The 13,150-nt window shown below is 37.3% G+C and overlaps 1 protein-coding gene across 1 annotated transcript; it reads right to left on the minus strand.

The window, feature by feature from the left end:
• Positions 1 to 10,765, minus strand: LOC140151728 (uncharacterized). The gene is made up of 11 exons (XM_072174066.1): positions 10,485 to 10,765; positions 9,314 to 9,374; positions 7,456 to 7,545; positions 6,486 to 6,700; positions 4,756 to 4,975; positions 4,091 to 4,330; positions 1,378 to 1,721; positions 992 to 1,213; positions 652 to 708; positions 282 to 402; positions 1 to 110 (listed from the first exon to the last, which is right to left on the minus strand). The coding sequence occupies exons 1-11, from the start codon at positions 10,524 to 10,526 to the stop codon at positions 1 to 3; spliced, it is 1,722 nt and encodes a 573-aa protein (XP_072030167.1). The 5' UTR covers positions 10,527 to 10,765.
• Between the last annotated feature and the right edge of the window lie 2,385 nt (positions 10,766 to 13,150).

A 13,150-nucleotide genomic window follows, 5' to 3' on the forward strand; every position in this document is an offset into this window, starting at 1 on the left:
TCACATACCTGCTGTGTATTGGTCTGATTTTATTTCGACTCCTCCTCCACTTGTAAAATCCAGTTTAATTGGCTCTCCTGACGAGGTGTCAATCTTTTTGAATTTCATTTCTGGAATGACATGGAATGGGTGTATTTGTTTATAAAACCGTTCAATATATTACTGTCTAATGGCTTATTAGAAATATTGGACATTACAATATCATTAAAGTTGCATCTTGGGAAACGATCAGAAGAGATGATACGGAGAAGCTTTCATTATAATAAGCAACTTCTACCTACTTAGGTTGGATGTCGTAACACTTTCAGCCGTTGGAACAGTTGGATCGTTTAAATAAGTTTCCAGTAAAGATGTCATCGCTTCTTCTATTTGAAGTGCTGCCGCAGTTTTCTGGCTTGAATTCTTTAAACAAAGTAAAATATAAAATGTCTATAACTGCAGGTATAGTGCAATTCTAGTTTTAATGTAGATTTTCCAAATCCTGGTTATCCATTCAAAATGTCAGCTTTGTAAATATAGCAATGTTAGCCCCAATAAGCAACGATATTGATACTCGTAATAATATTTGGAAGGAAATGTGTGATTATTTTTGCTGGGTAAAAATAATCAATAGATATTAAAATGTTATTAAATACAAACGAAGCTACTCACCGTGTATGATATTTGGCTAGCCAACGTTGAAGAGACTTCCAGAGTTTCCAAGCATTGCTGTAATACAAAGTGCGTTAAGAGACCGCGGAGAAGAAGGAATATTTAAGGCTATGAAATTAGCAAGGCCGTACTTAAAATCTGCATAAGAGAATGATCGACTATAATCCTTAATTTAGAGACGATATTATGAGTGTCAATGATAGCTGGTTTGCTTGGTTTGCTTGGACTTGATTGTTACTCACTGCAGACCATTTACGCCATTATCCATTATTAACATTTCTTTATTTCAGCAGAACAAATCAATAATACCAATATTGCCAGAATTGACATTATCGTTTACCTGACGAACGTTCATTTTCTCTTCACTGGTAGTTGCAGTGTCCATAAAGATGGCCGATTCCGCCACAGTTTTGGTAATAGTTACACTAGCAGATACAATATCCTCGGTAATATCTGATTCTTCATCTGTATCAATCTGATTTGAAGCGACACTTGTTATAATTGATTGGACATCCTGTAGAACAGTTTGTGCTTTACTTGCTGTTGTACTTGCATTGATAGCCTGAAAGTATAGATACATTGAAAGACTTGGTTTAATTTATAGTAAATGCTATTGCCTGAATTGTCGTGTGTTGTGCAACTTTAAAAGCGTGCTCAGTGTCATGGTCTTGTTTAGTTGTTTGTTATTGTCCTATTATTTCATTTAATTTTACTATTACAAACTACCTGTGCAAGACCCTTCACGTTGTTTAGCTTCTGAACTACATTAACAGTCCGTATCTGAGTAGTAGATTTGGTAGATGTCAAAGTTGTACTTCGTGAAACTCTTTTAGAAGTGACAGAATCGTCTGGTGTCGAAGCTTGTGTAGTTTTGATTGCAGCATCAGACGTCATTCCCATTTCAGTTGAACTAACAGCAGTTGATTTGATAGATTCTGATGCAGTACTTGCAATCTGTGTTGATTCTGATTGATGGGTCAGTGTTCCAGTAGTCTCAGATACAGCGTTTATTGTTGTTGATGAATCGGTACTGATTGCCTCTGATGTAACAACGGGATCTGTCGTTGTTTCTGCAGATAAAGCATAAGGGACATGTGCTCTTAGGTTCAGATACAGGCTTTATTGTTTTTGAGGACTTGGTACTGATTGCCTCTGATGTAACAACGGGATTTGTCGTTGTTTCTGCAGATAAAGCATAAGGGACATGTGCTTTTCAGATGCAGAGTTTATTGTTGTTGAGGACTTGGTACTAAAGTTAATTTTTTATTACTTCCGTGGTCCGAGCTGTGCGCCAAGCGTAGACAAGCGTACACACAGAAGGAACAAACAATCACGCTGATTGGCTAATCAACGCACTTTACAACAAACCGGTTGACCCATTGGTCGTCGGCGCGGTGGGTATAGTAGGCGACCTTGTCACTTCTACGCGATCGCAATTCACCAGCACATACCCGGACCACGGAAGTAATAAAAAATTAACTTTAATTGCCTCTGATGTAACAACAGGATTTTTTGGGTTGCGTGGATGACTTGTCTGTGGTAATAGCTGTCATTGTTTCTGCAGATAAGGTACAAGGGATAGATGTCCCAGGTTTGTTGTTGTTGACGACTTGGCAATGATCGCCTCTGATGTAACAACGCAATTTTGGGGTTGCGTCGATGATTCGTCTGTGGTAATGGCTGTCGTTATTTTTGTTGATAAAGCATAAGGGATGGATGTTCTAGTAGGATCAGATATCTCGGGTTAATGTTCTTGAGGACTTGGTACTAATTGCCTCTGATATAACATCGGGATTTGGGGGTTGCCGACTATTTGTCTGCAGTAATGCTGTCGTTGTTTCTGCAGATAAGGGATAGATGTTCTAATAGGTTCAGATATCCCGGGTTAATGTTCTTGAGGACTTGGTACTAATTGCCTCTGATATAACAGCGAGATTTTGGGGTTGCCGATTACTTGTCTGCAGGAATGGCTGTCGTTGTTTCTGCAGATAAGGGATGGATGTTCTAATAGGTTATGATATCCCGGGTTAATGTTCTTGAGGACTTGGTACTAATTGCCTCTGATATAACAGCGGGATTTTGGGGTTGCCGGTTACTTGTCTGCAGTAATGCTGTCCGTTTTTCTGCGGATAAGGGATGGATGTTCTAATAGGTTCAGATATCCCGGGTTAATGTTCTTGAGGACTTGGTACTAATTGCCTCTGATATAACAGCGGGATTTTGGGTTGCCGATTACTTGTCTGCAGTAATGGCTGTCGTTGTTTCTGCGGATAAGGGATGGATGTTCTAATAGGTTCAGATATCCCGGGTTAATGTTCTTGAGGACTTGGTACTAAATGCCTCTGATATAACAGCGGGATTTGGGGTTGCCGATTACTTGTCTGCAGGAATGGCTGTCGTTGTTTCTGCAGATAAGGGATGGATGTTCTAATAGGTTCAGATATCCCGGGTTAATGTTCTTGAGGACTTGGTACTAATTGTCTCTGACATAACAGCGGGATTTTGGGGTTGCCGATTACTTGTCTGCAGTAATGCTGTCGTTGTTTCTGCAGATAAGGGATGGATGTTCTAATAGGTTCAGATATCCCGGGTTAATGTTCTTGAGGACTTGGTACTAATTGCCTCTGATATAACAGCGGGATTTTGGGGTTGCCGGTTACTTGTCTGCAGTAATGCTGTCCGTTTTTCTGCGGATAAGGGATGGATGTTCTAATAGGTTCAGATATCCCGGGTTAATGTTCTTGAGGACTTGGTACTAAATGCCTCTGATATAACAGCGGGATTTGGGGTTGCCGATTACTTGTCTGCAGGAATGGCTGTCGTTGTTTCTGCAGATAAGGGATGGGTGTTCTAATAAGTTCCGGTCAGATACAGCGTTTATTGTTGCTGATAACTCACGGTGCTGATTGTCTCTGATGTAACAACGGAATTTTGCATGTTTTCGTGATGTGTCGATGGTATTTGTTTGTGGTAAGTGCGGACGTAATGCAGATAACATTATCAACGTAAGGACTAGAATTTTACGTCACTCTAAAACAATAGGTTTTGTGAAAATTGATACACATGGATGTGTTGTTTGTGATAAAGCAACTTTGGCAAAGATATCATGAAAGAATAATAGCCTACGTAAATCCCATACGTAAATAAGCAATAATAAGAAAACACTTTAAACATTGGTTGGTGCAATTGGTGCAAAACACATTCAAACTCTGACGGTTCTTGACGACCATGGACATGGTTGATGGAAGTATGTTAGACCATTACCAGATGCCAGAAAACTGCACATAAACAATACAAATTAATATTGATGGTTATGTTACAAAGAACATTCTGTGACTCGGTTTTCCATTAGTATCTAGGTATTATGTCAATACAAGTCATGTAATGATGAGAAACCACATTAAATTTAGAAATATTTGTGAGCTTTTTTTTTACTTACTTTTCGTGGTCACGATGGTAGTTCCGTTCGTTCCAAAAGGACCCAACCGCAAAGCAGCAATGTCTTCTTGCGTAAGAGCTTTCGTCCAATAAGCAACTTCATCAAAACCTACCGTATTGCAGCCTCCGTTTGGATATAGAGATAGTTCAGTGTCGGTTGTAACATCATATAGTTGTGTATTTAGTCGGGTATTTAGTACCACATTACTCAGCTCATACGTGTTGTAGTAAGCTTTAAGACCTGTACGTTCAAAATGTTAACGAACAAAGCTGTTGTATTTAAAGGAAAATAATAACGAATATATTGCGCAAATAAAACGTTGCAGTTTCTTGCTACAATGTAACATTGATAATTGGAGGTACATTCTTGAATGATAAGCACACAATTACTATGAATGAGAATGGATGTGCTTTTAACATTTGAGATTCATAAAAAAGCATGGGTAGCTGGGAACAATCCTGGGGATTATAAGCGATATTTGATAAGGAAAGCAACACAGGCATGTCCTCGGAACTGTGTTAAGGTAAGAGAGGAACGATTTGCTGTGCTACCTACCTGACGTTGTACTTGGATCCAAACGGGTAAGGTAGTGATTTGCTGTGATACCTACCTGACGTGGTACTTGGATCCAAACGGGTAAGGTAGTGATTTGCTGTGATACCTACCTGACGTATTACTGTTAACCAATGCCACTTGATTCCATTGCCATCCGATTCGAGTGATATCATTTGCTGCACATGTATTCGTAGTAAAATCCGAATTGTTACACACATTGTACCTAGGATCCGTCATATTACTGGCCCATATGTGGACAGAAGCATCATGGCTACTATTATGCGGAACGGTAAATGAAATATTGTGTTCTGGACCACCTTCAAACTTGATCTAAATCAATTTGCACAAAGTAACATGTATTAAAATTCTGCAATACTTTGACTTTGAATCTGATGAATGTATTTTAATTTTTAGATTCCTATTTAAGTACCGGCGCTTCTTTTTTCAATGTAAGGGAGCGATCGTTATTTATGGCAGGGGGGGGGGAATGGGTAAATTTAGGGGGGAACACGAAATTTTTTTGTGGTCTTGAGGGGGGAACCTGAAATTTTTAGTTGAACCAGGAGGGGGGATTGTTAAATTTTAAATGGAGAAAATTGGGAAAACAAGGGGGAACGCGAAAATTTTGAGCGGACGCGAGGGGGGAACACGAAATTTTTTGTCGATATATTTGCCAAAACACCCATTCCCCCCCCTGCCGTAAATAACGATCGGTCCCTAAAACTCTTCCATGTTTGAGATAATGTGAACAAATTGTGAAGGTTTGGTAGCAATGGTGGGTAGGCTTTATTGCTTAATGCAGAACGTCCAAATATTTTAACTTTCATATGAATGAAAATTTACTTCTTTGCGTGTATACATTTCCTCCCATTGCATTGTGTTAAGCATGTCACAATACACAGACCAGTAACACATATAGGCCTGAGTGCCTGTAAAACAGGACAGCTATAGGGTTCTAGGGGTTCTATGAAATTTACAAGAACCCCAAAATGGTTCTTTCTGTTTTACATAACTGTTTTATGTCTAAAATAATGCATTAAAGGGGCATTTCGTGATCCACAGCCTCATCCCCCACTTTTTTCAAAAAAAGTTGAGATTTTTATACCACTGGAAACCTCTGGCTACATAATGTTTATGTACCAAAAATGTCTTGCAGATTAATTCGTTTAGCAAAAATATCGTCAAATTTGAATTTCGTTCTGGTGCACCAGAACGAAATTACCTGATGGCCTATGGAGCAGTGTTATACACACGATCATGCATAACTCGCAAACGCAAAATCGGAATCAACTGAAATTTTGGGAATAAGCTTTTTCGTGAATATCTGCTGAAAAATGTCATAAAAAGAGGATGCTAGGATCACGAAATCCTCCTTTAAGGGGGTACTACACCCCTGTGGTAAATTTGTGATTATTTTTGCATTTTTCTCAAAAAATAATAACACACTGGTAAAAAAGGTTATGTATATTATTGGGGCAAGGAATCCAATCACTACACTGAAATTTCAGTGAATCAAGACAAGCGGTTCAGTATATATGATAGGAAACAAGGTACATCCTATAGCGGTACCTTATTTCTTATCATAAATAACAAACCGCTTGACTTGGGTCACTGAAATTCCGGTGTAGTAATTGGATTCCTTGCCCCTATAATATACATAACTTTTGTTACCACTGTGTTATTAGTTTATGAGAAAAATGCAAAAATAGACACAAATTTATCGAGGGGTGTAGCACCCCCTTAAGAATTAAAGATATTATCATATCATTGAGCAAACTTCTTGGAGTGTTTTATGTTATTAATTGTCATGGTCTGCATGTTTTCGTGAATGAGTGTTTACCTTTATCTGTTTTTGTGTTTGTTCGCCAACTGTCAGTAGAAGACATTGGTTGTTGTCGTAATTCAGACCCCCATCAGGACGCAATGAGTACCACAACGAGATGGTAAAACCCGTCACGTCCCCGGTGCAAGCTTCACTGTTAACCATACATGCAGGAATTGCTGTTGACAAAATGTGTGGGCTGCTTGCTGTACGCAGTGCCTTATTTACCGGACCTGTAATGTTTGATTTTGATAGTTTTTTAGTCATCATATTAAATAATTCCCGATTGATTCAATCTCCACCCAAATAATAAGCATTTTATAATAAACATCTCAAAAAAAAGTAACTAACCCCCCATAAATAATGACCATTATTCAAAAACGGGCGATTGTATTGCAAATCTATAAAATGCGTTGGAAGCAGAATTTATTTCTGCACATTTTGACACCTCATTTATAGCAATTGACTAAATATTGACGTCACATCGTACATTTAAATCAATGTAACCCGAGATTTGAAAGTTCCAGTAAATTGTATTGATTTTGTATTCTGTATAATGGAAGGAAATCTGTGTAATGATATCTGGGTGTTATTGTATTGTATGTGAGTGCAACTTTCAAATCTGGACTTCATTACATTAAATTGACCGGTGTTTTATTGTTTTCTGGGCTATCGTAACAAATAAGGTGTCAAAATACGCAGAAATAAATTCTGCTTCCAACGCATTTTACAGATTTTTAACCCAATAACCCGTTTTTGAATAATGGCCATTATTTAAGGGATTAGTTACTTTTTTGAGATGTTTATCAATACGTGGTATACCGTACAATAAGCCGAATTCAAGAAACGCCTTACAATTAATAACTCATGGACATGATTTACATTTTGGCTTTTTGTTGTATCAACTTCTAGCAAGATTATGCATGTCATTCGTGGAGCTGATACATCCAAATGGCTTTAAGAAGAAAATCACATGAGTGTTTGTTACCTTGTACCAAAGAGCTACTAGTCAACGCTCCTGCTGCATTAAGATCGTCATCCATAGACCAATAGCCATCAGCAGTAGCAAGAAGAGATGCTGTCCATGGAAATAATAAGTGGTGGTAGTAGTATGAGATTATTCGAAATTTAATCAAGTTTTAACTCAAGTACGAAATGAAGTAACCCAATTCATGTGCGAGTAACATCCAAAGCATGTGAAGCCTTGAACAATAATTCTATACTCAATTTAAACAAATTATCTGTTTTCAAAAATTAAGCTGATTTGATGAACTTGGCAACATGCCAAAAACATGCCGTGTGCTAAGTCTATGGGGTTTTCCAATCACAAAAAATTACATAAGTCAAAAACGCTCTTTTGGAAAAAATAAAAAATTGGCAGGTGAGTTTTCTCACCCATCTCCATATTCTGTATCATTTTCAAGCAAATCTGAGCATGACACGACAGCCGTAAAAACCACCTTAAAACATTTAATATATGCAATTCTCGCTATTCGCAATAAGGGCGCCGCCAGCGGTTTGCGATGTAATCGTGATGTATCATGGGAAAAGGTCGACATCCAAGTCCGCGCAATACGAATATTACCATGCTATTACATAGGAACACGTGACAATATTTTTTAGTTTGTCAAAATAAAGGTGTTACACGCGAATCGATACTCAATAATACTTAATAATGTGATTTGAAATGTGCACAATTAATTTTTTCTCTATCGATTTGCGTGTAATACCGTTATATTGACAAACTAAAAATATTGTCATGTGTTCCTATGTAATAGCATGGTAATATTCGTATTCAGTATCGAAGTTACGTAATGTTACTATGTCAACGGGATCACGCGCTTGAGTTATGAACCACGATCGAAACAATCACCACACAAAGTATATGGCACTTGAAGGCATATCAAAATAGCGTGATCCGGTAACCAAGAGAATTACGTAACCACTTCGATGCTGAATTGCGCGGACTTGGATGTCGACCTTTTCCCATGATACATCACGATTTTCCCATGATACATCACGATTACATCGCAAACCGCTGGCGGCGCCCTTATTGCGAATAGCGAGAATTAAACATTTATAAATATATTTATAAGTCTAAGAGCTTTTAAGATAATAAGAGAATGAAGTATTTTTTTAAGTTCATCAGTATACCCAAAGAAAATAAGCTGAATCCTTTTCAACTTTGTGATCAGCATCGTAATGTGAAAGGGATACCGTTACAAAATACACGCTAGTGTACGCTTTCCGCAGCCGGGATGCCCATGCTTCAATGTGTTCTTTATCGTCGGCACTGCGGCAGACTCAACTGTGGCAAACTCAACTCAACTCGCCCGTTGCGATTAGTTTTGTTCCCTTCATATAATATAGTGATACTTTTCCAGTGCCGGAATGCTCGAGCTTTCGTGTAATTAAAACTCAAAGACTGTATCTTATTGCATATATATAAAATACACTATTTATACTGAAGAAATAGTATACAACTTTGGGACACATCTCATATCCTCTAAAAGCGGCAAGCTATAATTGGGAGCGCGAGTCAGACTCTATCAAATGGCTATATTAGCCATAAAACACATGTTATATTTAATACAATATTTTTATGAATGGATGTTTTTATTAATGAATTATCCGTGTTGTGTTTTATATAATATTTTTATGGATGGGTATTCTTTTAATACCGCAATGGCTTATGAGTTATAATAATCATTGTAAATTGTTAATATATTCTCTAAACTTTTATAACTTTTTTGAGTATTTTACAAGGCTCCCTGTTAGACTAGCTTCGGCTAAACCGGGCTGGCTGTTGTAAATAAAGCCAGTGTTGTCCAAAGTAGAGTACATACCAGCCTCTGCTTTGGTGTAATTCTTCTCATACCAGAGAAAGGCTTCAGAACGATGAACAATCTGAAATAGAAAAAGTTCTTTATAACTGACCACTTACGTTTAATATAATAATGAGCATTATCTGTGGAACCAAATGCGAATTTCATGTGCAATTACTATATTCTTAATTTGCAAGATTTTCCGACACATGTAGGCCCTATATATAATATGGCATGTATATCGCTCTCTCTCTCTCTCTCTTGGTCAGATGGCGCAGGATTGCGCTGCTGTGGTCTTCACAAGAGTACGCCATCTACTTCTATCAAAAGCCAAACGTGTTGCACCATACATTCCGTGTGATGAAACGTTCTTCACTTCACTTGTCCAAGATGTTGATGGACGTCCCCTTCCACGATGGCCTTCCACAGCTCCCTGAAGAATCTGCTTCTCAACTCCACCATCCTTTCTTACAATGTGGGCCAAAGTCAATGATGGACTTTCTGATGTTTAAGTCTGTGCCAATCTTATTCAGTATTCAGGACCCAGATATTTGTCTTCTTGTCTTTCCAAGATACTCCCAACAGCCTCCTATAGCACCACATCTCAAATGCATCTATCTTCTTCCTGTCATTCTTTGTCATTGCCCAGGATTCGCACCCGTATGTAGCAATTGAGAAGACTGTTGCACGGAGTAACCGTACCTTGAGGTTGATTGATAAACCACGACTCTTCCAGATCTTTGACATACTCTGAGTTGTTGTCCTTGCCATAGCTAATCTTCTTTTGATCTCGGATGTGCTATCACCTTTGTTGTCTATCATTGAACCCAGGTATTCAAATTGTTTAACCTCCTCGATCTTTTGACCATCTATCACAAAGTCCTCTCCATGTTCCATTTCTATCAATAACCATTACTTTAGTCTTCTTGGCATTTAGCAGAAGACCTTTCTCCTCACTGGCTTCCTTGATGCATTTCAAAAGGGCCAGCAGTTCCTCTCTACTGCTGCATATATAGGGTGGTATCATCAGCATAGCGTAGATTTGTGATACTGCTACCGCCAAATTTGACTCCACCAGTAAACCCGTCCAAAGCTTCTCTCATGATGTATATATAATTGATCAAAATAAAAAGGACGTGGTGCTAATTACAATTATTCGTAAAATATATTCACCAAATAAAGAAATACTTACCAAATGAAGCAATATAATGCTGAACAGTCGAGTCATCCCCATTTTGGGTTTGCCAGCTATATCAGTCCCGAATATTTCGTCTTTAATATTTCCGCTGCCTAATCGGTCACATTTCAAGACGCCTTAATATTTGAAAAGAGATCAGTTTAGAACAATCGGTTGTCTTGGTGATGTCCTCAATTTCTTGATCGCTTTCCAATATGACTCTATGCGTTCGGTTAAATAATCACAAGTACATATCTGTCAATTGCATAAATCCAGACATAATTCTCTTCTACAACGCAGTACCGAATAGCGCAACAAGTGTGAACATTACCAATATTATCATGATGAAAATATTGGAACTATTACAAGTATATGTTTGATCCCGGCATGCATTGTTTTTTTCTCATGATATACTGTAAGCATGCTGGCGAAATAATTTTAGCTGGTAGAACAAGAGCATTAGTGCAATAACCCGAAGGCCCTTAAACAAGGAATTTTACTGAGTGCTGTCTATATCAATTTCTAAGCGCTCACACAGCTCTTATGATGCTATCCACTCGACCATGTAGTGTAAACACAGACTGTGTAGAGACAATGCATTGCTAGACTCACTGTGCTTGGACAAATTTGTGTATTCAGATGTATCGAGGTGGAAACTGTGCATAGATGCATTTATAACTATAAGAGCATCGTTTTGTAGCCACACCTTTCTTGAGTTAAGGCCAAAATATAAAATACAAATAAATCTATTTTAATTGTATTAAAATGAATACGAATAAGTAAACAATCTAAAAAAGATACTTGTATATTCAATAATGTATATGATTATGACATGGGCCAATGCGTAATATCTCGATATGAGTTTATCTCCTTTTTGCAATGCAGCATGGTATATAATTTCAAAAATTACATTTCAAATAATCATACGTGTATTGCATTAACTCATGTATAGAACTCGGTCGCCCTAGTAAAATTACACTAATAATTTACTCTTATTGACACAAGCAAACGCCACCGTATCACAAAATCGATAGGAAAATTGCTAATTGCCACAACGTCACTCAACAGGTACCGTTTTGAATTAATTTTGATACAATTAAAATAGATTTATTTGTATTTTATATATTATAAAAAAAGAAAGCAGTACCCTGGTTTTGTTGCATTGGGTTACTCGTTAACAAATTATTCTTATATATAGTCTTTAGTATGTCTCATTTTTATTTTATTTACGCAATCAAATAAGCAGGTTCCCTCTTATTAAAAGGTTCCAAAAACGATCTTAGGTCACTCTGAGGAACCTGTGTTTGGTTTTCTAAAGAAGCAGCAGAAATAAATGGTTCTCTAAATGTTCTTGAATTTTTAGGAACATTTTTTGGATTCAAGTGTAAGGGTTCATCCAAGAAGACACGTTAGAACCCTTTTGGAACTTTTGTTCCAAGATTGTTTAGTCTGGGTCTAGATCATAATTACCAATACTATGATCAGTAGCAATCAAGTTGTATGTTCCTAAATTTGATTGCGTTGTCATAGCAATATAAACAAACAATAATGAGCAAGACAAAAATGAAAGGAAATCGTGTTTCCAATATTTCCAAACCTTCTTCAAATGTTTTCTTATTGGTTATGGTCACATTTCAGTTATTTCATTCTCAGACATTTCTTAAAGAGACACTTCGTGATTCACAACCTCATCCCCCAATCTTAGGCATACTAAGAAAAATTTAAAGAAGAAGAAGGAGGAGGAGGAGGAGGAGGAGGTTCTTAAATTAAATTTTGTACAATTTAGCAAATTTCAAGAATTTTTTTACAAAGTTCGAAACATGAAAAGTGGGTCGTTGACATACCAAATGACCAACAATGCTACCCGTATGGAAAAGCTCCCCGTACGGTCATTGAAAGAAGGAATTCGATGATGACAATAAAAGATAGACGATTTGAAGATGTGTAGTTTAGATAGGACTGGCATGGCATGTCATAAAGATTATAATTATAAAAATTATCATTCAAATGTTGACACAAGAATGAAAACGATGTTTATATATCATCATGTTCTCGTTGCAAATATCGGTAGCTATGGCTATCAAACTGGTCAATATTGACGTAATTTGTTCTGCAGTAGTTAATTAAAAGGAAATTAGCTCAGTCAAAGCTACCAACTGTGACGTAACTAATGGGCAAGTGGGGATCCACTGACAGGAAAAGAGCAAAATTATACCAAAAATGAAAATTTACACGCATAAATAAGGAGCACACCTTGGTTTCAATCTTGGAACTAAAATTTAAAAATATTTGACCAAGGTAGTCAACGGTGCATGCAAATAATATTTCCCAGCAATTGTGATGGAAAACATTCAATTTTATGTGCAAGAAATGGACAATTTGGACCCAGTGACAGGAAAACGCAAAATTATACAAAAACCTAACATGTGATGTAGACGTATAGTTCAAATGATGAAACATACCGAGAAAATATCCCGGGAAATATATAACACCCTGGTTTCAATTTCATAACGAGTAAGAATGTCAAAATATTTGTCGATTTGATCAGAGGTGCAAATAAATTGACATTTATAACTGAGGCCCGGCGAGTGGAAAGCGTTCATTACATCACCTTTACAGCTCTTTTTGCCTTCAAACTGAGTGCAATGTAAATATTAAATTATTTATCCAGCGATATATAA

Source organism: Amphiura filiformis, chromosome 5 (assembly GCF_039555335.1).
Source record: "Amphiura filiformis chromosome 5, Afil_fr2py, whole genome shotgun sequence".
NCBI lineage: Eukaryota > Metazoa > Echinodermata > Ophiuroidea > Amphilepidida > Amphiuridae > Amphiura > Amphiura filiformis.

Coding starts and splice junctions, on each gene's coding strand:
- LOC140151728 (XM_072174066.1), bottom strand. CDS start 10,526: ATGGGGATGACTCGACTGTTCAGCATTATATTGCTTCATTTG. Junction 9,375..10,484: donor GCATTATATTGCTTCATTTG/GTAAGTATTTCT, acceptor TTTCTATTTCAG/ATTGTTCATCGTTCTGAAGC. Junction 1,214..1,377: donor ACGTGAAGGGTCTTGCACAG/GTAGTTTGTAAT, acceptor CTATACTTTCAG/GCTATCAATGCAAGTACAAC.